A 27,197-nucleotide genomic window follows, 5' to 3' on the forward strand; every position below is an offset into this window, starting at 1 on the left:
GGAAAGATGTCCCAAGCAGAGAAAAATGCACGTTCCCAAATCAAAGGGAGCAGGTCAGCAAAGGGCGGGGATAGAGTGTCTTGGAAGCTTTAGCCTGGAGGCGGCGGGAGTTCCCAGGAGATTTACCCTTATGGGAAAGGGCCCGAGGACCAGGGAAAGTGAGGCGTGTGGGGTGTGGGCGAGGCGCACACTCGGAAGGGCCACCCCGCCTTGGTCCCCACCACACACACACACACACACACACACACACAGCGCTGCCAGTGTCTCCAGGCGGGAGTCCCCGAGCCCGCGCCGGAAGCACCCCGCGGCGGGGAGGGTGCGGGAGGCCGGCTGCTGCTGCCCGCCCCGCCCCGGCCGGCCAGGTTTCGATTCCCGAGGAAGCCGCGCCGCGGGAGCCGGGATCGGCGGGCGCCCATGGCCGGCGCAGGGGCGCGGAGCGCGGCTCCCCCGGGGCCCGGCCCCGCCGAGCCGGAGGAGGCGCGCGGCGGGCGCTGCCCCGAGCACCCCGAGCGCCCGGCCGAGCTCTTCTGCAGGCGCTGCGGCCGCTGCGTGTGCGCGCTCTGCCCCGCGCTGGGCGCGCACCGCGGCCACCCGGTCGGCCTGGCGCGGGAGGAGGCCGCGCGCGTGCAGGTGGGGACCGCGCGGGGTGAGCCCGGGGCGTTACTCTGCCAGTTACAGTTGGGAGCTGGAACCCGAAGTGGGCAGTAGACATTAGACCTAAGAACGGGAGAATGAAGCCCGGGGAAGGGCGAAGGTGAGCCGGGGCCACCAGCTGGGCTTCAGGGAAGGCGGGTTCGGGGTGGGGACTTGAGCCCAGGCTGGTTCCCAGGGGGCCTTGACCTGATCCACCGTGGGGAGCCGGATGAAACTGCCTTTGAGTTAACAGAGGCAAACCCCACCTACCCAGCCCTTAGAGAATCGCCATGTGTGACCACACATGGCCTGAGAAGCCACAAACATCTGTTCTCTCTCTCCCCCTCTTGCCGCTCTCCTCTTCTACCCCCACCCCCTTCACCGACAGCCACCTGTGAACTGAGAACTGTCCCGCGCGGCCCTTCTCCATCCACACAGGGGATGCCCCTCTGGCTCCCGAAGCCAGCAGATTATTAGCATTACCGTCATTTTATAGATACAAAAGAAAGCGCCTAGAGCTAGCAGTAGGCCTTGAACCCAGGACTCCACTAGCTGCACCGCCCCACACCACTGAGCTGTGTCATCAGACCTTTTTTTATTTATTTTGTGTGTGGTACTGGGGGTGGAACTCAGGGGCTTTCTACCTCCGGGCTACACTCCCAGACCTATTTTATACTTTATTTGGGAACAGGGTCTCACTAAGTTGCTGAGAGCCTCACTAAGTAGCTGAGGCTGGCTTTGAACCTGTGCGATCCTCCTGTTTCTGCCTCCCAAGCGTGGGGTTACAAGGGTGCGCCACCAAGCCCGCCTCAGCCCTTTTTATTTTAAGACAGTCTCACCACTACATTACCCAGGCTGGCCTTGAACTTGTGATCCTCCTGCCTCAACCTCCCCAGCGAATCCTCATCTCGAAGCCTTCACTAGAGGGTAATCCTGCTAGTGGCCAGGGCCTCTGGGGTCCTGTTCAAACCTGCCACACACTTGCTTGTGGTACAGGTTAAACCCCTCCTCTCTGGGCTTCATGGAGGCCTGCTTAGCTCTCCTGTGTCTACAGAGACTTACTCTACCACATGAATCCACAAAAAGTCTTCTGTGATGCCCCATGAGGACCTTCTCTCAGCAGGTTATGACCTATGACCATACTGTGACAACCTAGGTATTCCAAAGTGAAATTGGGCCCATGGTGGATCATTTTTGTTTTCAGTACTGGGGGTAGAACCCAGGGGCATTCTACCTCTGAGCTACACCCTCAGCTCTATTTTTATATATTTATTTCGGTGGTACTGGGGTTCCTGGAAACCCTTCTACCTCCGGGCTACACTCCCAGGCCTATTTTTATACTTTTTTAAAATTTGGAAACAGGGTCTCTTAAACCAGCTTCGAACCTGCTTGATCCTCCTGTCTCCGCCTCCCAAGGGCGGGGATTACAAGTGTGTGCCACCACGCCCGGCTTTTTTATTCTTTATTTTGAAATAGGGTCTCACTGAGTTGCAGAGGGCCTCACTAAGTAGCTGAGGCTGTCCGCAAACGGCAATCCTGATCCTCCGGTCTCAGCCTCCCGAATGCTGGGATTACAAGCATGTTCCACCGCCACCGCGCCACACCCCATGGTGGATCTTATCTAGCTGATGAAGTTCATAGTTCAAGGCCTGCAACAGACTTTTGGTATCTATAAAATGGCTATGATAATAATAGCTTATCAGAACCCTGGTATTCAGAGTTAACAAGGTTGCTAAATGGGATGGCTCATGCCAGTAATCCCCGGACTTGAGAGGCTGAGACAGGAGGATCATAAGCTCAAAGACAGCCTCGGCAGCATAGTGAGACTCTTAGCAACCTAGCAAGGCCTTATTGACCTTATTTCAAAAGAAAAAAAATAGGGCTGGGGTTGTGGCTTGGAGGTAGAATGTCCCTGAGTTCAATCCCCAGTGCAAAAAACAAAAAACAAAAAAAAAGTTAAAAAGGCCGCTTTCCCAAGATATGTGTGGCTCGAGGGCTGTACTTCATTGTCCACCTGCCCATCTGCACATGCACTTGCACACATATCTACAATCCGTCACCCATTCACCCATCAGATGTCTGTTCAGCCCTACCTGCGCCTGAGTCAGTCCTAGATCAGACCTTCCCTTACCCTGGAGGAGAGCAGTGACAACACAGTGTCACAAGCACTGTCACCGGGGAGCCCGAGGCCGTGGCCAGAGAGAAGACAGAACTCGGGGCAGCAGAGGCCCGGGAAGACTTGTCAGAGAGGTGCCATGGGAGTGGCCTCGAAGGATGAGCAGGCTCACCAGGTCCCAAGACAGAAGCAGCACTGTGACTGGAGGTCAGGGGTGTCCTTCAGTCATGATGGGCAGGAGACACTCAGAAAACACAATGTGTGCTGAGTGTGCTGATGTCCCCTGTGCCCCCAGTACTTAGGAGGCTGATCAGGAGGATCACAGGTTCAAGGATGGCCTCAGCAACTTAGTGAGCCGCAGCCTCAGCTCACCTTTCCACTTGTCACACAACTTGTAGCAAGTCACCCCACCTTCCAAGTCTCAGATACCTCAGCTGGAAAAGGACACAGGGCAGCTGGGCATGGTGGTGCATGCCTGTGATCCTAGTACCTGGGAGGCTGAGGCAGGAGGATCACAGGTCCGAGGCCAGCCTCAGCAATTTAGCAAGAGCCTGTTTCAAATAAAAAAATAAAAAAGAGCTGGTGTATAGAGGTAAGTGCAATTAATCCCCAGCACCATAAAAAAGAAAAAAAAAAAGAAAAAGCCAGGCGTGGTGGGGCATGCTTGTAATTCCAGCATTCGGGAGGCTGAGGCAGGAGGCTTGCTGTTCGCAGACAGCCTTAGCTACTTAGTGAGGCCCTTTGCAATTCAGTGAGACCCTGTTTCAAAATAAAGAATAAAAAATAGGGTTGGGGTGTAACTCGGAGGTAGAATGTCCCTGGGTTCAATCCCCAGTACCACAAAAAGGAGGAGGAGGAGGAGGAGACAGGAATGAGTGGAGAATGAGGGCTTGTCTGGAAAGTGATGGTGTTTTTTGGTTTTGTTTTGTTTGTTTGTTTGTTTGTTTTTGCAGGTACTAGGGTTCCTGGAAACCCTTCCGGGCTACACTCCCAGCCCTATTTTTTAAAATTTGGAAACAGGGTCTCCTAAGCCAGCGCACGCGGCTGGCTTCAAACCTGCGCGATCCTCCTGTCTCCGCCTCCCAGGAGCGGGGATTACAAGCGTGCGCCACCAGGCCAGCAGTGATGGCGTTTTGACTTTCCCTAACTTCCTCTTGCACAGAGACTCATCCAAGAATGTCTGCAGCAGCTGGAAACCAAGAAGCAGCAGCAGGCTGACAACGTCACCCATGTAGAAGCTGTGGCCGAGAAGCTCAAGGCAAGTGGGGCGTCGGCATTTCCCCGGACTCAGTGTCCCCTAACGCGGAACCCAGGGAGAAGGAGACCGACCGCCAAGGGCGTCAGGGCCGGCGGGGCCTGGGGCGTCCGTAATGTAGGGGGTTCTCTTGAGAAAAAGAACACAAAGTTCCAAATGTCAGTGCAAGACCATGAAGCGGGTGTGCAAGTGAGGGGTCTGAGGCTCTGGCGAGAATCTGTCTCTGCCCTGGCCCTGCCCCTGAGGCCTCACGAAGCGGAGGAGCATCCTTTTCTGCCACCACCACCAAGACCCTGTCTTGCTTCAGCCGCTCTTCTCTCTTTTGGAGAGACCAGTCCTATACGTCCACACCCCAAATTGCCTTCAACAAAGCCAAATACGGCTTATCAAAATACGCAAATATAGGCCAGATGTGGTGGGACACGCCTGTAATCCCAGTACTTGAGAGGCCGAGACAGGAGGATTGCAGGTTCGAGGACAGCCTCAGCAAGTATTTAGACTCAGCACAGAAACCCAGTGAGACCCTGTGTCAAAATAAAAAAATAATTGGGTCTGGAGGTGAAGCTTGGAGGTAGAATGCCCCCTGAGTTCCATCCCCAGTACCACACACACACACACACACACACACACACAGCAACTATCTCTTAAGCTTTCTCTGTCATAAAACGTTAGCTGGGTACACATACCTATAATCCCAGTGATTCAGGAGGCCGAGACTGGAGGATCGAAAGTTCAAGACCACGCTGGGCAACTTAGTGAGACCCTGTTTCAAAATAAAAGGGACGCCGGGCGTGGAGGCGCACGCTTGTAATCCCTGCACTTGGGAGGCGGAGACAGGAGGATGGTGCAGGTTCAAAGCCAGCCGCTCTGGCTTAAGAGACACTGTTTTCAAATAAAAATATGAAATAGGTCTGGGACTGTAGCCTGGAGGTAGAAGGGTTTCCAGGAACCCCAGTACCATAAAAAAATTAAAAAAATAAAATAAAATAAAAAGGGACTGAGAGACCAAATAACGCCTTGGTATCTAGCCAAAGAAACTGAAGTTCGAATACTATAATGAAACATGCAAATCCATGTTTATAGCATAATTCAATATAGCTAAATTGAGGAACCAGCCTAGGTGTCCATCAACAGACAAATGGGTAACTGCGGTTTATACACACCATGGAAATTTACTCGGCCATAAGGAACAAATTATGTGATTTTCAGGGAATGGATGGAACTAGAGAATATTATGCTGATGTCAGCCAGTCTGAGAGAGCCAAGGGTCATGTGTTTTCTCTCATATGTGGAAGCTAGAACAAAAACAAGAAGCAGAAAGGACTTCAGTCAAAAGAGGGGAAACAGCCGAGCGTGGTGGCGCACGCTTGTAATCCCCGCGCTTGGGAGGCGGAGACAGGAGGATCGCACAGGTTCGAAGCCAGCCTCAGCTACTTAGTGAGGCTTTCGGCAACTTAGTGAGACCCTGTTTCCAAATAAATTATTTAAAAAATGTGTGGGAGTAGAGCCCGGAGGTAGAAAGCCTCTGGGTTCCACCCCCAGTACCACCAAAAAATAAAAATAAAATAAATAAATAAAAAATAGGCTGGGCGTGGTGGTACGTGCTTGTAATCCCTGTGCTTGGGAGGCTGAGACAGGAGGATCGCACAGGTTTATAGCCAGCCTCAGCTACTTAGTGAGGCTCTCAGCAACCTGGTGAGACCCTGTTTCCAAATAAAATATAAAATAGGTCTGGGAGTATAGCCCGGAGGTAGAAAGCCTCTGGGTTCCACCCCCAGTACCATAAATAAATAAATAAATAAATAAATAAATAAATAAATAAATAAATAAAATAAAAAGGGCCCTGGGTATAGCTCAGAGGTAGAATGTAGAACAGCCTTGGGTTCAATCCTCAGTACCATTCAGAAAAGAAAAGAAAAGAAAAAAATTAGAGTATAAATATATTCCATAATATATATTTTCTTCAGAGGTTCTCCTTTCATACAATATTTATTTAAATGGATTCTTTTTGTTGTTGTTTTTTTCTTCTTGTAGTACTAGGAATGAGACCCCGGGATGTTCTACCTCTAAGATACACCCCCAGCCCAATTTTTTCTTTTTTCTTTTGAAACAGAGTCTCACTAAGTTGCAGTACACCTCACTAAGTTGCTGAGGCTGGCCATGAACCTCTAATCCTCCTGTCTCAGCCTCCCAAGTACTGGGATTATAAGCGTGTGCCACCACGCCCAGCTATAGAATTCTCTTCAGGGTTTTGAGAGGGAAGTTGGGGTTGACGTAAGTTACTTTTTTTTTTTTTTGGTGGTACTGGGGGTGGAACCCAGGGGCTTTTTACCTCTGGGCTATGCTCCCAGACCTATTTTATATTTTACTTGGAAACAAGGTCTCACTAAGTTGCTGAGAGCCTCACTAAGTAGCTGAGGCTGGCTTCGAACCTGTGTGATCCTCCTGTCTCAGCCTCCCAAGCGCAGGGATTACAAACCTGTGCCACCACGCCCCGGCTTTTAAGTTACTATTTTGACTATAAATAAGTTGCTGCCTCTTTAGGAGCCTTCTGTAGGAAGCTGGGCTGGTCCCCTTCCCCTCTCAGCCTCAGCAGCTCCCTCCTGGCAAGCTGGGGCGGGATGCCCTCGGGGTCGGCCCCACTGAGAGCTGTGTGTCCCCTGACTGGCCCTCACAAGGCAGAAGGAGGCCTGGCTATGGCCATGGGGGAGGCTGGCACCAGGTCGTCAGGGCCAGCAGCAGAGTGAGAGACCGCCACGTGCTGAGGTCCAGGCCAGGCCGTGGAGTCTGCTCCCCATTTGTTGACCCTGGCGTGCTGGGGACGTTTGTGCTTTATGCCTGCTTAATTATTACTCGTGTCCTTCATATTTCCAAGAGCAGGACTTTGGACTCAGGAGAATAAATCAATTTGAAAGGCAAGCTGGCAGGCTGACACTGGCCCCTCCCCAAGCGGGGCGGGAAGTGCTCGGGCTGTTTGGCCTGAAGAACAGAGTCAAGACACAGGCCCACTTCTGCAAATCTCTGAGCACATAGAATTTGGGGCCCCCAGGAAAGAGCACCAGTGAGGAGGACCTAAGAGAAGGCAAGGGGGCAGGTTTCAGCAACATATTTACTTTTCACTTTGAAATAATTAGAGATGCATTGGAAAATATGAAGACAGTGCAAAGACGTCCTGTGCACCCTGCCTAGTTTGTCCCAGCATCTTACATAAAAATAGTGCGGTATCAACACCGGGATTACAGGCACACTGGCGTACACCTGTAATTCCAGTGCCTGGGAGGCTGACGCAGACACTTGCAAATTACACAATAATTTAGCAAGACTCTGTTTCAAAATTATAAAGTAGAAAGGGCTGGAGCTGTAGCTCAGAGGTAGACCACCCCTGAATTCAATCTCCAGCACCACCAAAAAAACATAAATAAAAAACCCTAGGAAATTGACAATATCTGTATTTATGTTGCCCAAGCTGGCCTTGAACTTCTTGGACTCACGTGATCCTCCTGCCAACCCAGTAACTGGGGCTTAAGGCGTACACCACTGTGCCCGGCTATGATGTCAGTATTAGAAACTGTGTATTTCATTATATGATATACCGTGATTTATTAAGCCATTTTCTGAACGTTGAACAGGTAGAGTATTTCTAATTTTTTCCTAACACAAATGACAGTGCCGTGAACATTTTTTGGCACCTGGATTTATTTCCAACTTCAGGTTGCAGTTGTAGAAGTGACGTCCGCAGCAGGCACGAGCAGGTGTCAGGATCCGAATGCGTTCTGTTGGGCTGTGCAGGTGCAGCTGTGGCAGAGGGTCTGGGGCAACCTGGCTGCTCCATCCTTATTTACGCCGGGGACATACTAGGGGAAAGACTGTTTGCATGAAAACAAATCTACAAAACAGCATTGTAAACAGATTGATAAAGTTTATAAATGGTCCAGATTCTATAGCACAGAAGCCAGTGACCAGGAGGCCTAACCGCTCTCTTCTTTTCCAGGGGACAGTTAGGAAAGACTCAATCACTAATCCCCAGCCAATACCCTTTATACCTTTTCCCTTATATCCTTCTTTATTTTTGTGCCACTGGGGAGTGAACCCCAGGGGCATCCTACCTCTGAGCTGCACCCCCAGCCCTATTTTTTTTTTTTTAATTTTGAAACAGTCTCAGTGAGTTGCAGAGGACTTCACTAAGTTGCTGAGGCTGGTGGAGAACCTGTGATCCTCCTGTCTCAGCCTTTCAAGTACTGTAACTACCAGCATGTGCTACCACGCCCGGCTCCTTAAGTCCTTCTTCGTAGGCCATCTGCTTCCTCATCCTGGCATCTTAGTGGCCATTAAGTCCAGGTGCAGGAAAAATCCAAAACCCACCTGCAACCCTAATTCTATTCAAACTGGGATTCGACGACAATACAGCAGAGCCGCTATGTCCCTCTTCCTGAATCTTCCATATTTTCTGCAGTGTTTTTTTTTTTTTTTTTTTTTTTTTCTGTACTGGAGATGGAACCCAGGGGCATTCTACCTCTAAGCTACACCCCCAGCTCTATTTTGTGTGTGTGTGTGTGTGTGTATGTGTGTGTATGTGTGTGTGTGTGTGTGCGCGCGCACGCGCGCGGATTGGGGGATGGAACCCAGGGGCATTCGACCTCCGAGCTACACCCCCTGCCCTATATTTTATTCTTTATTCTGAAACCAGGTCTCACTGAGTTGCAAAAGGCCTCACCAAGTAGCGGAGGCTGTCTGCAAACCATAATGCTCTGGTCTCAGCCTCCTGAATACTGGGATTACAAGCGTGCGCCACCACACCCGGCTCCCAGCCCTATTTTTTATTCTTTATTTTGAATCAGGGTCTCACTGAGTTGCAAAGGCCCTCCTAAGTAGCTGAGGCTGTCCATGAAGCATGATCCTTCTGTCTAAGCCTCCCAAGTACTGGGATTACAAGCGTGCGCCACTACGCCTAGCTAGTGGGGTGTTTTGTTTTGTTTACGGGTCTGGGGATGGAACCCAGGGACATTCGACCTCCGAGCTACACACCCTGCCCTATTTTTAATTCTTTGAAACAGGGTCTCACTGCGTTGCGGAAGGCCTCACTAAGTAGCTGAGGCTGTCTGCAAACCGCGATCCTCCGGTCTCAGCCTCCAGAATGCTGGGATTACAAGTGTGCGCCACCACACCTGGCTCTCTGCAGTGAGTGTTTTGTACTTTTATAAATGAGGAGAAGAAAATGTGTGTGTGAATTTTTTTTTTTTAAGATTTGCTACTATCTGTTGAATCCAGACCCAGTTACCAATTTGGAATGTGCATGCATGGGTTAGCTGGGTTCATGACGCATGCCAGTAATCCCAGATACTCAGGAATCTGAGGAAAATTGCAAGTTTAAGGCCAGCCTGGGCAACTTAGCAAGACCCTGTCTCAAAAATAAAAATAAAAAAGAGCCTGGTGTAGTGACACACACCTGTAATCCACAGTACGTGGGGGACTGAGAGAGGAGGATTGCAGGTTCAAAGTCAGTGCGCACTGTCTTTTCTATGGATTGATATTCTTGGGTCACCCATCCAGGGCTCCTCCCTGAGTTTGAAACACTTGGGAGACCATAGTAAAGATGAGAGGGTGGTTTTATGGCCTAGGCAACAGGGATGACAAAGGGAACTTCATATGTATATGGCAAAGCTGGGGTGGCTGCCTTTCAATAAATGACTAGAATTGGAAAAAAAAAGTCAGTGTGCAATAACATTGCAAGACCCTGTTCCAAATTATAAAGTAAAAGGGCTCAGTGGTAAAATGCCCCTAGAGTCAATCCCCAGTACCACGCACACAGGAAGGAAGGAAGGAAGGAAGGAAGGGTGGAAGGAAGGAAGAAAGGGGGGAAAAGAAAGGAGAAAAGCCTTTGGTGTAGCTCAGTGGTAAAGCTCTTGCCTAGCACGTGCAAGCCCTGGTTTTAATCCCCAACTGAATAAAGTAAAAATAAACATGGGCATAGGCTGTCAGAGCTAAAAGGTCCTTAGAGACGGATGCTGCGGCTAGAGTGGTGGTGCTCATCTGTAGTCCCGGCTACTTGATGGGCTGAGACAGAAGAATGATTTGAACCAAGGAATTGGAGACCAATCTGGGCAACATACAAGAACCCATATTAACAAAGGAAAGAAAGAAGAAAAAAAAGAGGAAAGAAGCAAAGAAAGAGAGCTGGGCGTGGTGGCACACGTTAGTAATCCCAGCATTCGGGAGGCTGAGACAGGAGGATTGCAGGTTCACGGCCAGCCTCAGCTACTTAGTGAGGCCCTCCACAAGTTAGTGAGACCTTGTTTCAAAATAAAGGTTAAAAAATAGGGCTGGGGTGGAGCTTGGCGGTGGAATGACCCTGGATTCCATCCCTGATACCAGAGAGAAAGAGAGAGAGAGAGAGAGAGAGAGAGAGAGAGAGAGAGGAAGAAGGAGGAGGAGGAGGAGGAGGAGGAGGAGGAGGAATAAGAAGAAGAACAGAAAAAGAACTAGGCTACTTATTCCAGCCCCTAGTGGTTCCTGTGTCTACTGTCAGTCTGGGCCCAAGTGTCTAACACCCATTTTCTGCTCCACCCTGGGTACATGGGGCCAGTCCAAGGACTGGGTGGTCCAGGAACATGGAACCCTCCTAGGTTTCGGCACCAGATGTAAGGATAAGGTGTGACCCAAGAGGCTAGAGAACCCTGGAGGCCAGTCAAATTAGGGAAAATTTATTGCAGGGGAGGTTAAGCTGCCAGGCTGTCTCACACAGCAGTAAAACTAAGCGGAAGGGAAAAAATTTATATCAGAGGAGCAAGGGAGGGGGTAATGACTGATTGAGAGAGCAAAGGGAGGGGGTAGTGCCTGGTGTCGGGAACAGCGGGGCTCAGTTGCTCATAGGGCCTGGCCTTGGTGGTCAGGGTTGGAATGCCCCCCCATCCGTGACTGTTTTTTTGGTTTTGTAACTGCTCCTTAGACTGGGTCAGACTGCTATCATGGCGCAGCTGTGCTTGTGAGACCTATGTAGCTATAGTTGTGAAACCCACCAGGCTCCTCCGACCTGGGAGATATTTGCTATTCCCTTCCTACTTTAAAAATGATCTTTATCTCTCCGTGCTTTTTCTAATGGGTAATGGCCAGTACTTATGACAGCTTTGGTTTTTATGAGTTAATCTTGTAAGTTTTGTGTGAGGGGTAGGGGAGCAGATCTGTACCCCAAGCACTTCCCAAGCACTGGGGTTACAGGCACGCGCCGTCATGGCTGGCGTGAGCTGATCTCGTATCTGATTGGCTACTTTGGGAGCTCACCTTGCAGAGGCTATAATTTTTTTTTTCGTATTGATTATTCTGGATTTCCTCATGGGCAAAGTTACCATCTGTTTGTTTCTTGCTTTGTTTTGTTTAGGCCCATGCAGAGTCAAGTAAAGCCTGGCTGAAGGAGAAATTCACTGAGCTCAGATTACTACTGGATGAAGAGGAAGTGCTGGCCAAAAATTTTATTGATAAAAACATGCAGCTTGTCCTCCAGGTGTATGGGGAGCAGGTGGAGTCTTGCAGGAAGCAGATTGACATCATGAATGATCTCTCCAGCAGGGTCTGGTGTCTCAGCCAGGAGCCCAACCCTGTACAGCTGCTGCAGGTAATACTGGGGCCTCTGTTCTTACTGCGGCCACCTGCCACCCACATTCCGTCTTGGTGATTATGGCCCAGAACACAGTGTTTACACGCCAAGTACATGCACACAGATTTGCCCTGTCAGCATGTAGACTCTCATACAAGTGACCAGAGAATGCATACATATTGTTAGGAAGATAATATACATCTTAGATTAATTGAATAGTATTAACCACCACCATTTTCAAGGGCCTCTGTATTGCAAGCATTTTTGTTATCTTAGCTCTAGGATTTACTAGAAAAGAATGCTGTGACTTGGATATTCTCATCCCATTTTATGAACTAGCACTGGGGCTCAGGGCGGCAACGTGTCCCACATGGGCTCAGGCAGCTGGTAGGTGGCAGCGCTGGGATGGGACCTCAGTTGTCCGAAGCAACCCGTGAAGCACCTTACCGGGCCCTCTGCTTGTGGAGTCTTAATTGAGACGCCCCTCCTGAAGAGATTCTCATATTGCGAAATGAAACAGTTTCAGTGCTTTGGCATCTTTTTATTATTATTATTCTTTTGTGCCACGGCTCCCGATTTGAATCCTTCACCATTCTTTCCTTCTATTGGTTCAGCCGTGTCTTCATCAAATGCTTGTGAGCCAGGCCTCCTGGTGGACGCAAGGAGCTCTAGCAGGACAGAGAGACAAGCTCAGAAACAGTTATTTGCAATATAGCTCAAGCAAGCTAGTGCAACCAAGTCCAGCAAATGTCTAACCCTCAGAAAGACTTCTGGGAGGAGGTGATAGTTGTGCTGGGTGTGGAGAAATGAGTGGGTACATACAGAAGGGCAGAGAGGATGCCCAGGCAGGGAGGGCACTGTGGACTTGCCAGGCTAGAGAACTCACTATGTAGCCGGCCTGGCGTGAGGAGGGGCAGGTGTCGGGTGGGACTGACGGATGCAGCTGGGTGGGGAGGGTGGTGGTCGGGTCAGTTCATGAAGGGCAGATGTGCCAACCCATGTTTACTTTGTCCTGTAAGGGGACAGGATCCAGGGGAGAATTTTGAAGTGAGGAATAAAATCCTTGACTTGGGCAGGTTACTCCTGCGGAACGGTCAGGAGGCTGAAGGGGAAGTTGGAGGGGGAGACGTCAATGTCCAGAGGAGAGATGATGGTGGCCTGGATCTGGGCAGAGGCAGTGGGGATGTGGACAAAAAGACAGCTTCAGAGATGTAATAGGAGAAATCTCTGGTGGTTGAAAGTGAGGAATGAGCGAGGCTTGGGATGCTGAGATGAAAATTTCAGGTTTGAGGCCAGCCTCAGCAACTTAGCAAGACCCTGTTACAAAATAAAAATAAATATATAAGTCGGGATTGGTGGTGCACACTTGTAATCTCAGCATTTGGGAGGCTGAGACAGGAGGATCACAGTTCACAGACAGCCTCAGCTACTACTTAGTGAGGCACTTTGCAACTCAGTAAGACCCTGTTTCAAAATAAGGAATAAAAAATAGAGCTGGGGATGTAGCTCAGAGGTAGAATGCCCCTGGGTTCCATCCCTAGTACGGCAAAAATATTAAAAAATAAAAAATAAGAAGGAATGAAGGTGTAGGAATGAAGGTGTAAGTCAGAGGTAGAGTGCTCCTCGTAGGAAGGAAAGAGGGAAGGAAGGAAGGAAGGAAGGAAGGAAGGAAGGAAGGAAGGAAGGAAAGAAGGGAGGGAGGATCCAGAGCTGAGGATGAGGGCATTGTCCCCTGAGTCTCCAGAGGCAAAAGGCAGCTGTGCTCAATCTCACTTACTCATTAATTTCATTACACATACTTATTGAGAAGTTACTATGTGTAGGGTCTGTGCCAGATGCTGGAGTTTGGGCTACCAGAGTGTGGCATTTGCCCCCTTTTGGCCTCCGGTTTTACCCAACTGCATGCCCCCTGGGCAGCCTCCCCTTCCCCAGAGCTGCTCCAGTCCTCCCTGGACTCGCTGCTAGTGTTAGACTCCTCGGCCAGCCCCAGGCGAGACCTTATCCCTGCTTCCCACCTAAATGAGGCTGTGTCTGCAGTTTCCTAGGCTGGGTGGGGCTGGGAGGCCATCCCCCAGCCCTCTCCCAGTGCACACCCTCCTGCCAGGTGGGCCCCATCTCCTGAGGGACCCAGCCCTTCTTGGATAGCTCTGCCTGCTAGCCGGGGCTGCTCACCTCGGCCACCTGCCATCTGCCATCGGCCATCTCCTTGCTTACACATAAAACAAAGTGCTTAACCTGCAAACTTTTAACTGTTATAAGCAAGAAACATTTATGAAAGCCGGGCATGGCGGTGCACACTTGTAATCGCAGGGTTCAGAGGAGTCACTCCCTCTGTCCTTACTCCCAGAGGATCGCACTTCACGGACAGACTCAGCTACTTAGTGAGGCCCTTTGTAACTCAGTAAGACCCTGTTTTAAAATAAAGAATAAAAAATAGGACTGGGGGTGTAGCTCGGAGGTAGAATGCCCCTGGGTTCCATCCCTACTACTGCAATAAATAAATAAAAGTTTATGAAAATATTAGGTCATTCACAGGATCTCCAGGAGGGCTGGAGAGCCCAGATGGAAGGCCAGGCAGTAGAGCTGATGCCAAGGCCACTGCAAAGGTTTGTGCCAGTGTAGACCCAACCACGCTTCTGCTGGGCTAAGCACTGACCCCAGGCCTCCGCCACCAGTGCCCTGAGAGCCACAGGCCATGGTCGCTGCCTCCCTCCTCACTCCTGAGTCCCAGCCCTGGGTCAGCGGCCAGTGCAAAGGAGGCTGGGAGAGTGAGTTTTCTGGCTTTCACTTATTGAAGACACACTGTGCAGCAAGGCTTGTAAAGGTTGGTGTCCAGGCAGAAAACAGGCCACGCCCCGCAGCCAGTGCTCCTCTCCAGCCTGCCGGGGACCTTGTTTACCTCCTGGAACATGGTTTCCTGCGGTTTCCTTCCCCAGGAAGCCCGGCCACTCACTCTCTCTGTCGCTGTGCCTGAGGTGGAGCCTTGTTTTTCATCTCTAAGGCCAAAGCAGGGTATGGTGGTGCATGCCTGAAATCTTAGTACTTGGGAGGCTGAGACAGAAGCATTACAGGTTCAAGGCCAGACTTAGACTTAGCAAGATTCCGATTCAAAATAAAAAGCTAAAAAGGACAGGGGGTATTGCTTAAAGGTAGAATACCTCTGTCCTCAATTCCCTGTAACACACACACACACACACACACGATCATGTCAGGCTGAAGCCTCACAGGGAAGACCCTATCCATGAAGTGGTGAGAGCCCTACGGACAGGGCATGTTGACTCCTGCCTCTGCCCTCGCAGCTGGTCCAGGGTAGGCCGCAGTGCAGAGGGCGGGAGGGAGGGGATCAGCAGCAGCACCGGTCCTGGGAAGACCTCCACGCACCTTCACTGGAGCCTGCCAGGCCGTCTTTCCAGGTGCTGCTCTGGGGCATGGCTTGAGCTGGCCACGGGCCGGGGCAGGGTGGGATCTGGCTGGCCAGTGAGGGTTTGTTCCTGGGGGCTGCAGTGGAGGCTGGGATGTAGCACCCAGAGCCGTCCCGTCCCCTGTGCCCCGAGCAGGCATACGTGGCCACGGAGCAGGAGATGGGGCAGCACTTGAGCCTTGGGGAGCTGAGCCACCCCGTGCCCCTGTCCTTCGAGCCCGTCAAGAGCTTCTTCAGGGGCCTCCTGGAAGCCATGCAGACCACCTTACAGAAGCCACTGGAAGTCCGCCTGAAGGAAGGTGAGTCACATGTGACCAGTTCTGGGTCCTTAGCTCCTCCAGCACCCTGACTCCCAAAGACAGCCGCGAAGGTCACCACCCTAAATCGTGTCTCTCTTATACTCTGGGTTCTCTTCAGACCCTATACATCTTTTCCTTTTTACTGAGTCATGCCTCTCCTGCAAGAGGCCTTTGGCTGGGCGATCCAGGGTTGCTGGGCCTGGTGCCCAACCCACCTTCATGAATTGCGGCCTCTCTCCAGCCACTCCCACTGATGAAGGAAGTGCTGTGGGTTGGACAGTAACAAGGAAGTCTAGCACCGGACCCACAGCCTATCTCTGTGCTTGTCTCCAAGAACCAAAAGAATCTAGCTTAGGAGGCACAGGGTACACTGCTTAATAGGAGACAGGAAGCTGCAGTGAGACTCCCCCAGGGAGGGGTCTTGAAAGCATCACTGCTCCTTGGTGCCCACACTGGAGCTTGTCTCCCCCTGTTGCCATGGAGACATCATTAATCGCTCTTACTGCTACTGTGCTGTGTTGGCTCCACGGCTCTGCAAGCTTGCTCGCTGCTGCCTCTCTGACCGCGGCTACACCGCCACTTTTCTCTTTCTGCTGGTAACCACTTCTCTCCTCACCAATAACTCTGCTTCTGCTGGTGTCTGCTTCTCTTCTCCCCACCGTGATACTTGCTTTGCAGGTAGGACACAGGCTTATATAGTGTGGCAACTCCTCTGATTGGCCCATAGCTCTGCGCTCTGATTGGTTCATTTTCAATCCTTCTTTGGAATCCCTGATCAATCTTGACCTAGAAGGGAGGGCTGGCCGCCTGGCCCTTACTCCAGCTCACCACCTTTTATCCTTTATCTATGGGTATCCCTAACTGCTATTAGGAAACAAGGGCAATGATCGCTCAAGGGGCTGCCTGCTGAGAAGGGTTGGTGGAGGGGGACGGCAGCCAGTGCCCAGTGGTTGGTTCTCAGGGCTCAGGACAGTCAAAAGGACCAAGGGAGAATTTTCCAGGGTTGTCATTTGTGCTCCATCTGGAACACCATTTAGTCATCTCCAATCTGGAAGACACAAGCCTACTGACAATCATGTTTCGCCGACAGGGACCAAATGGCAAAACGAGCAAAGCCAAGCAGAGGGCTCGTCAAGGGGGAGGATTCAAGAGCAGATTTGTGACCGGAGAGATTGAAATAGGGATTGTAACCATCTTGGGTCAGGACCAGCATTGTCCTGTTAAGGTGTCAATAATATTGATGTTGCATTTGGTAGTGTTGAGGTTTTCCTTAACGTCACAGGAGGTATTTATCCAGAAGCAACACGTTTCATTCAGCAGTGCACAGGCACCTCCTGTTTCAGCCGCTAAAACGTCAAGTGATTGGCAGTTTGGGAGCACTAGGGGGGCTAGAGAATTAGAGAACTCATGGTGAGCTTCTTTGGCTCCTACAGCTGCTTTGCAGGGCTGGTATACCAAGATGGTAAGATTTAGTACTGAACACTCAAGAATTGGGATGCCAGCAAACCCAAAAAAGCCTCTAGCAATTGAATGCCCTAGCCCTGGTCTAATAGAGGATTATCATGGGCATGCCCTCCCAGCCCCAGTCTTGACAAGTTGGTACAGCCGTGCTGGGGCTTGGATAACACTTTGTTGGTGCAACGTTGCAGGGATTGTTCTAGGAAAGAGCCAAGTTTAGAAAAGTTGCCAGAGGCGGCCATTTGGGAGCTATTAAGAAACTGTGCTGAAGGGGCAACTGCTGCAATGTACAGCAGCCGAGGCTGGTGACGGGTAGAGAGAAATCGAGCCAGGGCTCACAGAGCAAGTGAAAACCGGCACCCACTCGTGAGGTTTCTCCTGAGTTTCTACGGGGTTAAAAGAATATTGTTGTTTTGTGGATCCTCAAAAGCAAACAAGAATCGGGAGTCCCAGTGTGCCAGGGTGCAAAGAACACATCCCTAAAGTAGAGGACAGAAAGCCAGTTACTGTCCTCGGGGATGTCTGCCAACAAAGTGTAGGGATCTGGAAGCCCAGACCGTAAGGGCATGACCGCCTCATTAATGAGGTATAGGTCTGGCACTTGCCTTCAAGATCCACTGAGTTTTTGTACACCAAGGGTGGGGAGTTACAAGGGCTGGTGCAAGGACTCAGCAGCCTCAGGTTTAAGAGACTCCTCATGATGGGAACAAGCCCTTCTTGGGCTTGTGGCTTAAAGGATATTGTTTTGTTAAGGAAAACAGGTTGGGTTCTTGAGCTGGACAACCACTGGTTGGGCTGTAAGGACTCGGCCTACCTTGTCCTTAGTGGCCCATATATATGGGTTGATTTCTCCTAATGGCAGGCAGGATGCTAGCGTTGGATTAAAAAGTTTTTTTGTTCCAAGTTGGGAGAGAAGATTCCTCCCCAACAATGGACTAGGATACTCAGGCATAACCGAAAATGAATGTGATAGACGATACTGTGCCCAGAGCAAGGAAGGGGGAGGTATAAAGTATGGGACCAGGGGCTAATAACAATAGTAGACCTTTAGACTTAGGGCTGTGGTGCGGAGCCAAGACAGAAGATGAAGCTTCAGTATCTAGTAAAAAAGTCAGTCACCTTACCTTTGACTCCCAGGGTTACCCAAGGCTCCTTCCCAGTCCTATCAGTGAGAATAGGAGTCCTAAGAGGCTCTGGGACCTGTTAATGGTGAGATTTTGCTGGATCACTTGTGTAGAATGAATTGATCCCTGGGTTCTAGACCTGTAAGGGAAATCTCACTTTTCGGGGGTGGGGGGCCATACTGGGGATGAAACCCAGGGGCATTTTACCTCTGAGCTATGCCCCAGCCCTATTTTTTATTCTTTATTTTGAAACAGGGTCTCACTGAGTTGCAAAGGGGCTCACTAATTAGCTGAGGCTGTCCCTGAACCCAGATCCTCCTGTCTCAGCCTCCTAAGTACTGGGATTACAAGCGTGCGCCACCATGCCCAGCTCTACTGTTCTGTTCTTTCTGAGAACTTGTTTCTGGACCCTCAAGGGGTTGAGGGGTTGAGGGGTGGGCTCTGATGTGCTTTGCATCTTCCTCCTGGAATCTGCACTTCTGCCTGGAGGTGGCCTCCGTCCTCCAGTGCTGAAATCAGTGGCTGGTCCCTGGCTGCTGCTCCTGTTTAGGGCTCTCACACTGGCCTGCCAGGGTTGAGTTGCTAAAGGTCCTAGAATTCGCATTTCCAGGGATTTGCATAGCAGTAGATTTGCATTTTCTACTTAAATTTGCATGTGATTACTGGGGAGAGAGTTTGCACAGCTTGGTTTTGTTTGTTTGTTTGTTTGTTTTGTGGTATTGGGGATAGAACCTAGGGTCATTTTACCTCAAAGCTACACCCCCAGAACCTACAATCCTCCTGTGTGGCCTCCCAAGTCCTGGGATTACAAGCCTGTGCCACCAAGCCCAGCTTTCTGTGGTGTTTTTGGTATGTTTAATTTGCATGAGTTCTAGGCACTCATTTCTCACAATTCCTTACAGACCTGAACTGCCAGCTCTCCTCCTTCTCCAGCTCTAAGCCCGGTACCTTTTTGAAAACAAGCCCCTCACCAGAGAGATCGCTCTTCTTAAAATGTAAGACCTAGGGATGGAGGGAGGTTGGAGAGGGTGGGATACAGGGGTAGACGAGGGTCCTGGAAATGGGAGCCCTCCTTCCTCTTTTTTTCCTGTTCAAGAAACCCAACTTGTGTTTTGAGTTTTAAAGAAACTTCTATTGGTCTTTTAATAGTACATGTTCGGGAACCAAACCTGGTGGTGCACGCTTGTAATCCCAGTACTTGGGAGGCTGAGACAGGAGGCTCACAGGTCCATGGCCAGCCTCAACTACTTAGTAAGGCCCTCTGCAACTTAGTGAGACCCTATTTCAAAATAAAGAATAAAAAATAGTGTTGGTTAGCCGGGCATGGTGGCACACGCTTGTAATCCCCGCACTTGGGAGGCGGAAACAGGAGGATCGCACAGGTTCAAAGCCAGCTGTTCTGGCTTAAGAGAACCTGTTTCAAAAAAAAAAAAAAAAAAAAAAAGTATAAAATAGGTCTGGCAGTGTAGCCCGGAGGTAGAAGGTCTTCCAGGAACCCCAGTACCACCAAAAAATAATAATAATAGGGTTGGGATGTAGCTCAGAGGTAGAATGCCCCTGGGTTCAATCCTCAGTACCACTAAATAAATAAATAACTAAATAAATAAATAGTATATAGACTTAAAAGGGTGGAGAATATCCAAGACTATCTTGAAGAAGAACAAAATAGAACATTCAGAATGATATTCAACTTACATTCCCCTCGTTTGTGACAGTAACGACATGACTGTGTAGTGGGGAAAGGTTTATTTTATTTTGTTTGGCACTGGAGATCGCACCCAGGGCCTTCATACATGCTAGGCAAGCGCTCTACCACTGAGCCACATCCCCAGCTTGGGATAAATTTTCATAAATGTTACTGGTCAACTGACTATCCCTATGGAAAAATTGAATGTTGATGTCCCCTTTTCATACCATAAACAACAAAATTCCAGATGAATTAGAAACTCTAATATGAAAGATAAAACAACAGAGCTTTTAGAAAATAATATAGGAAGCCAGACTTGGTGGCAAACATCTAAAATCTCAGTACTTGGGAGATGAGACAGGAGGATCACAGGTTTGAGGCCAGTCTCAGCAACTTAGTGAGACTCTCAGCAACCTAGCAAGACCTTGTTTCAAAACTAAAACATAAAAAGGAGTGGGGGTGTAGCACGGAGGTATTATGCCCCTGGGCTCATAATTCAGTAACACACACACACACACACACACGCACATATACACATATATACATAAAAATGTAGTCATATTAAAGTTTTCAAAAAGGCCTTAAAGGCATTACTTTAAAAAAATAAAAGATTCAATTATGTGTCTGTACACCAAAATCTTAGGGTCACCACTACTAAATATTGTTGTAAAAAAGATCTTGAGCTGGGCGTGGTGGCACGCGCTTGTAATCCCCACACTTGGGAGGCAGAGACAGGGGGATCGCACAGGTTTGAAACCAGCCTCGCTGGCTTAAGAGACCCTGTTTTCAAATAAAAATATAAAATAGGTCTGGGAGTGTAGCCCAGAGGTAGAAGGGTTCCATCCCCAGCTCCACCAAAAAAAAAAAAAAAAAAAATCTTGAGCCAGGTGTGGTGGCCCACAATTATGATCCCTGTGCTTAGGAGGCTGAGACATGAGAATTGCACAGGTTTGAAGCCAGCCTCAGCTACTTAGTGAGGCTCTCAGCAACTTAGTGAGACCCTGTTTCCAAATAAAATTAAAAAATGGGTATGGGAGTGTAGGCCGAAAGTAAAAAGCCTCTGGGTTCCATCCCCAGCACCAAAAAAAAAAAATTTTTTTTTTTTTGGTGGTGGTACTGGGGGTGGAACCCTTCTACCTCCGGGCTACACTCCCAGACCTGTTTTTTAGGTTTTTATTTGGAAACAGGGTCTCTTAAGCCAGCGCTGCTGGCTTCTAACCTGCGTGATCCTCCTGTCTCTGCCTCCCAAGTGCGGGGATTACAAGCATGAGCCACCATGCCTGCTTTGCCGGTAAATTTTAAAAAGCAGATTACCTAAAAGCATTATAGTATAATACCAATCAATATTAAGAAAAAGTCTAAAGCTGGAAGTTAAGGGAGGGGGAGAAGACTGGAAGGACATAACACTGTTAACAGTGACAGGCTTGTTTTTTTTGTTTTTTTTTGTTTTTTTTTCGTACTAGGGATTGAACCCAGGGGCACTCTACCTCCAAGCTACACCCCCAGCCCTATTTTTTTTTTATTCCTTGCTTTTGAAACAGGGTCTCATTAAGTTGCGAAGAGCCTCGCTTTACTGAGGCAGGCCGCGAACCTTCGAGCCTCCTGTCTCAACCTCCCAAGTACTTGGGATTACAAGCGTCCGGCTAACAGGCTTGTTTTTTAATGAAATATTTACAAACTGGAAGTAAATTCCATGGTACAGAATCCAAACAGCCAAAAAGGTGCACAGAAAAACGTTCTGCCCTTCCCCCCAGCCCGGAAGGAAACCCGGGTGGAGGTGTCCTCCTGGTCGGGCGCACCTGTGCGGGGCGGGGCGGGGCGGGATGTTGTGAGGGGCGTGGTCTCGTATAACCACGCCCACAGACCCCGTGTCTCCGCCCCCTGCAGACGCGCGCACGCCCACGCTGGATCCCGACACGATGCACGCGCGCCTGCGCCTCTCCGCGGACCGCCGCACGGTGCGCTGCGCCCTGCTGGGCAGCCTGGGGCCGGCGCCCGCGTCGCGCTTCGACGCGCTCTGGCAGGTGCTGGGCAGCGACTGCTTCTCCGCCGGCCGCCACTACTGGGAGGTGGACGTGCAGGAGGCGGGCGCGGGCTGGTGGGTGGGCGCCGCCTACCCGTCCCTGCGGCGCCGCGGGGCCTCGGCCGCCGCCCGCCTGGGCTGCAACCGCCAGTCCTGGTGCCTCAAGCGCTACGACCTCGAGTACTGGGCCTTCCACGACTGCCAGCGCAGCCGCCTGCGGCCCCGCGACGACCCCGACCGGCTCGGCGTCTTCCTGGACTACGAGGCGGGCGTCCTGGCCTTCTACGACGTGACGGGCGGCATGCGCCACCTGCACACCTTCCGCGCCGCCTTCCAGGAGCCGCTCTTCCCCGCCCTGCGGCTCTGGGAAGGGGCCATCAGCATCCCGCGGCTGCCCTAGGGGCCCGCGCCACCCCGAGGCCGTCCCAAGGTCGATGGATGGATGGATGGATGGATGGATGGATGGATGGATGGATGGATGGCCAGGCCAACTTGGAACGGGTCTCAGACCCGGCTGTTGGCGCCCTCTCCCCCACCACCATCACTTAGACCACACCACTTAGTATAGGTTCCCGAAAGTGGCGCACCCACAGATGAGCCAAAGCATTCTGACTGCATCTAACAAAGCACGTTATCCTCAGCCTGAGAAGCTGCCCCCTCAGCGCGGCGCACCTCCCGGCACATAGTAGGCACACAGTAAATACCTGGGACTGAATGAGAAAGGCCCAGAGGTGGCCTTCCTTTCTTTAAGGCTCCTTGGATCTGCTTACCTTGCACCTACGTTAGCCGACCTTGTTACCTTCCTGCAGAGGAGCTACAAAGGTTTCTTACTTCCTGGTCTGAACCCTCTTTCATTTTCTAACCCTAAAGCCAGAGAGATCTGCGTAGGACTTCGAAGAGGCTCCCTAAGAGCTACACGACCCAAACGCACTTTCCCCTAGCATTCAAGGCTTTTCTAGTCTGCCCCTCCCCGGCGTATCCTCACGCAGCTCCTGTTGCTCTCCTCAGAGATGCTCCAGTTGGAGTCCCATCTCTGTGTCTTTGTAACACCTGACCCTCCACCCATATGCACACACCTGTGTGGGGGAAAGCCTTTCTTCTCTTTGCTGGTCTCAGTCTTCCTCAGACTTCCCTGCTCCAGGAAGTCTCCCCAGGCTCACTCTCTTAACTGTCAAGCCCACAAATCTGGACCCAGCTAGATTGGAAGCTCTCCAAGGGCATCTGTGTCCTACCTGTGTCGCAGTCAGAAGGCCCCTCCCTCCTGACCTGCAGGCGAGCACTGACTCAAAGAATGATGAGCTGGGCGGGCCTCACAGATCACACGGCTGACCTCATTGTACTTTGGGAAGACTGGGGTTCTGAAGGAAAGTGAGAATTCCCTTCAGTTTCCCATAGTGATTCAGGGCTGGGCCAGACCTCCAGTCCAGATCTTTGCTCCACTTCCCCCCCCCACCCCCCCAAGGTAGATCCAGGTCCCACAGAGAACCGGGGGAAAGCAAAGCATCACAGGCAGTGGCTCAATGACAGAAGGGCTGGAGGGACCAGCTGCATCCACCCTGAACAGTGTGAGGGGACACAGTGTGATCTACCTTGGGATTACCTTCCTTGGGCTCTGAGATGAGGCCTTATACCCCCCGGGGAGGGGGTGTTTTGAGAGTTTGGGATTTATGTAACAGAGACAGAGCTGGACTATCTAGCAGGAAAAGAGGTTCTAGGCCAAGACTAAGCTAGCCAGAAAACTAGTTTCAGTTTATAAATGGCTTTGTGACCTCAGGCTCATCACTTTTTGCTTCTTGAAGCCTTATTTGTAAAAGGGAAGTAATGCTGGGCGTGGTAGTGCACGCTTGTAATCCCAGCATCTGGGAGGCTGAGACAGGATCACAGTTTTTGGACAGCCTCAGTTACTTAGCGAGGCCCTTACCAACTCAGACCCTGTTTCAAAAAAAAAACCAAAAACTAAAAAATAAGGCTGGGGGTGTAGCTTGGAGGACAATGTTCCTGGGTTCAATCCCCAGTACTGCAAAAGGTGGGGGGTATAATGACCATAACTACTGTTCGGTGAGGCTCAACTGAACCAACAGCTGTATTCAAGCTAGGACTTCCTAGCACCTCCGAGAGAGTACCCATCGTATTACCAGCACAGTGCCCGCCTAGGCCATGTGGCAGTAATGGGAGCCGCCTTGATAGTCTCAGCACAGGAATGACGTTTTCTTTGGAGCTTACATTCATAAGGGTGCTGATCACTCACCTTATTCTCTTTCAGAGCTGAAATTTCCTTACTGATACAGCAAGTCACTTGCAGATTTTCCCTCTGGTGCTGGGTACTGAACCCCTCATGCAGCCAGGCACTGGACCACGCCCCCCACCCCAATTAGAATGCTTTTCTAATGTGAGTTCTTTCTTTCTCCTGGTGCTGGGCCTCATGCATATGAGGCAAGTGTTCTACCACTGAGCCCAACCACCAGCCCAGTTTTGTTTTAATAAAATATGAATATTGTCGTAGCTCTGTTCTTCACTGAGAGTTCACGTGGGCTCCTTCAAGTGCACAGCGCCTGGGCATGGGCAGGCCCTTGCTCAGTGCCATCCCCTCCACCACTGTCTTCCAGTAGTCATCTGGTCCCTACTTGAACATCCCAGCCAGAGTTCACTGCTCCTGAAGATAGCACAGTAAGTTCTTGCTTCGATGAAACAAGCCCTGATCCTCAGCCATCCTTAAGATTGTATTATGTAGCTTTTGGCCTCTCTGTGATCATCCTTTAGCAACACTGAAGTCATCTGTGGGCACTTGCCAAGTGTGTGTGTGTGAGAGAGAGAATGTGATACTGAGGTCTGTACCCAGGAGCATTCTACCTCTGAGCTATCCCCCCAGCCCTATTTTATTTTATTTTGAAACTGGGTCTCACTGAGTTGTGGAGGGCTTAAGTGGCTGAGGCTAGCTGTGAACCTGCAATCCTCGCATCTCAGCCTCTCAAGTACAAGAATTACAAAAGCATGCACCATTGCACCCAACTACTTACCAGTTTTTAGAGATGCCCTAGGGTCTTCTATCTGCAACACCACTGTGTTGGTGATGTGAGCCTAGTGGGGGTACAGCCTTGCACAGGTAGCCCCCACAGAGCCTGAGCCTGGTGAGCCAAAGGATCCTTGGGGGGGTACTGCATAAGGTGGGGAGTAAGCATGAGAGAGCAGGGGTCTCTTCCCTTTTCTTGCTCAGAAACTTTCCATGGCTCCCCCACTGCCCACAAAACAAAAGCTCAGTGGGCCTTTAAGCCCACCCACCCTTCTTCCCCAGGTGCCATTCCTGCAAAACCATTTCTTGCCAGTCTTTGGGCACACCAGGTATTCCCAAGCCTGTGCACAGGGTTCCTCCCCAGTCACTGCTCAACCTGCAAGGCTGGACTAGAGTGCCACCTCTTTGGGGAAGCTTTCCCTAGCCAGTGTCCCCTCTCCCAGCCTCCTCCTGTCTCGACCCCTGTGACTGGTTAAACATCTCAGCAATTCACAGGTGGGGGGGGGCTGTCTCCAAGGGGCCAAGAATCCTCAGGGCCCTGCTGCTGCCGTGCAGTGGGGCTGCACTCCACCCCCACCTAGCAGGTGACAGGGATGACTTATAGGCCTGAGCCTCTCCAGTGGCACGGGCTAGACATGTGCCCAGATAATCGGTCAGCCCTCAGGGCAGCCTGGTAAAGCATGGGGCACCTTCTAGCTCATCTGCTATGGGCCACACACATCACACATCATTTCCTCTGCACACACTGATGAGAAGCACAGTCCAGATGGGCCCCCTCCTTCATTCTCTCCAACACAGGACACGGCCTCTCTTCAAAAGGCAGGGAGCCAAGTCTCCTGACCTCAGGGGCTCCCACCTCTCAGCTGCACTGATTACTCCCCTTTGGGGAATCCAGCTTGGGGTTTACCAAGTTCCCTGGGCCCTTCTGAGGTTTCAAATTGCCAGGACCCAGGGGTGACCCACTGCTCCCTTTGGAAACCAACCTGTACAGTCTCTGTTAGAGCCCAGGCCCTTCCCTCCTTTCATTTCAATGCAGGCCCTGGAACACAGCCCACTACTACCATACTATGATACCATACTTCTAATTAGGAAGTTGCAGATATGCTTAAATGTCACTTTTTCTGTGTGTGTGTGTGTGTGTGTGTGTGTGTGTGTGTGTGTGAGCGAGCGCGCGCACGCGTGTGTGTGTGTGTATGCCATTAAATCTGAAACTTCTTGGTTTTGTTTTGCAGTACTAGGATTGAGTCTAGCACACTCTGCCACTGAGCTACACATCCCAGTAGCTCAGGCTGGCCCAGCCTGGCCTCAAGCTTACAGTCCTCCTGAATTACATACAGGTGTATACCTGACAGATGTTTATTCAACATCCAGATGGTTATAGAGAGAAATGAAAGCTGGAGGCAAATAGCTAGAAACGGATACTATCACACTTCAGTTCTTAGCACATAAATCTCCAGTTTCTCTTATAGTAGTAACAACCACCCCATCAACACACATGCCTCTCCAGAGGTTGTTTCAGGATCCACTGAAGAGAGGACCCGTCTTCATAAGTAAAGAACCCCAGAAGACTAGGTCTATGCATTTGAAAGGAAACTCACATACTTTGAAAAAGAGGAGTTATATAGTAAACGAGGTCAAATAAATATAAACAAAGATTAAGATTTGAAAAGACGTTTGATGAAATATGATTAATCTCAGCATTGGTTCAAAAGAACAAAGGAGGCGGGGCGTGGTGGCGCACGCTTGTAATCCCTGCGCTTGAGAGGCTGAGACAGGAGGATCGCGCAGGTTCGAAGCCAGCCTCAGCTACTTAGTGAGGCTCTCAGCAACTTAGTGAGACCCTGTTTCCAAATAATAAAAAGGGCTGGGGATGTAGCTTGGAGGTAGAATACCCCTAGGTTCAATCCCCGGTACCACACACAAACAAGGACAGAGGGAGCATGACACTGAGTCTCTGTGAAAGGCTCATGCTGCTTGCTCAAGGATGTACAACAATGAGAATCTCGGTTAGCAGGGTTTGCGATTTTACATTTGTTGATCACCCTCTTATTTAAGACTTTCAAGCGCCAAGCTGAACACGGCCACCCCCTTCGCGCTCATCTGCTTTCTTCCTTTTTGCACACACACCTTTCTAACATCCGGAGGGCTGGCTTACTCTGTGATGGCTGGCTGTGCGCCTGCCCCACCTGAGGGGCAGATCTATGAGGAAGGGATCAGGGCTGCTCACTGCAGCATCCCCAGTGCTCACAGCAGCGCCAGGCACGCGTGAGGCCCTCGGGACTTGCTGAGAGAAGGAATGAGTGCTATTTACCCCTTCTTTGCTCAGAGACCGCACTGCCCTCGTCTGCCCACATGACCCTTTGCAATCCCTTCTCTAACATCAAGTGACCAGTATACAACCAGATACACAGCGAGGGAGGAGAGGGGGCAGCTGGAGGTCCAGAAGGAAGAGCAGGCTCCGGTCACTCGGGTTTGGCTTTGCAGAGAACAAGAATGAAGGCTCAAAGGAGGGTCACAGCCAGCCAGCTCTTTGGGGAGACAGAGAAACAACAGGGCATGTCTGCACCTTTGGGCCCACCT

The 27,197-nt window shown here is 50.6% G+C and overlaps 1 protein-coding gene across 1 annotated transcript; it reads left to right on the plus strand.

Moving 5' to 3' along the window:
* Positions 1–414: 414 nt before the first annotated feature.
* TRIM14 (tripartite motif containing 14) lies at positions 415–22,007 on the plus strand (the record flags this gene model as incomplete). Its single annotated transcript, XM_080708719.1, has 6 exons — positions 415–630; positions 3,912–4,007; positions 11,380–11,613; positions 15,153–15,315; positions 18,800–18,892; positions 21,472–22,007. 6 exons carry the CDS (start codon positions 415–417, stop codon positions 22,005–22,007), a joined length of 1,338 nt encoding a protein of 445 aa, XP_080564845.1.
* Between the last annotated feature and the right edge of the window lie 5,190 nt (positions 22,008–27,197).

Source organism: Muscardinus avellanarius (genome assembly GCF_963383645.1).
Source record: "Muscardinus avellanarius genome assembly, chromosome: 13".
In the NCBI taxonomy this organism is placed as follows: Eukaryota; Metazoa; Chordata; class Mammalia; order Rodentia; family Gliridae; genus Muscardinus; species Muscardinus avellanarius.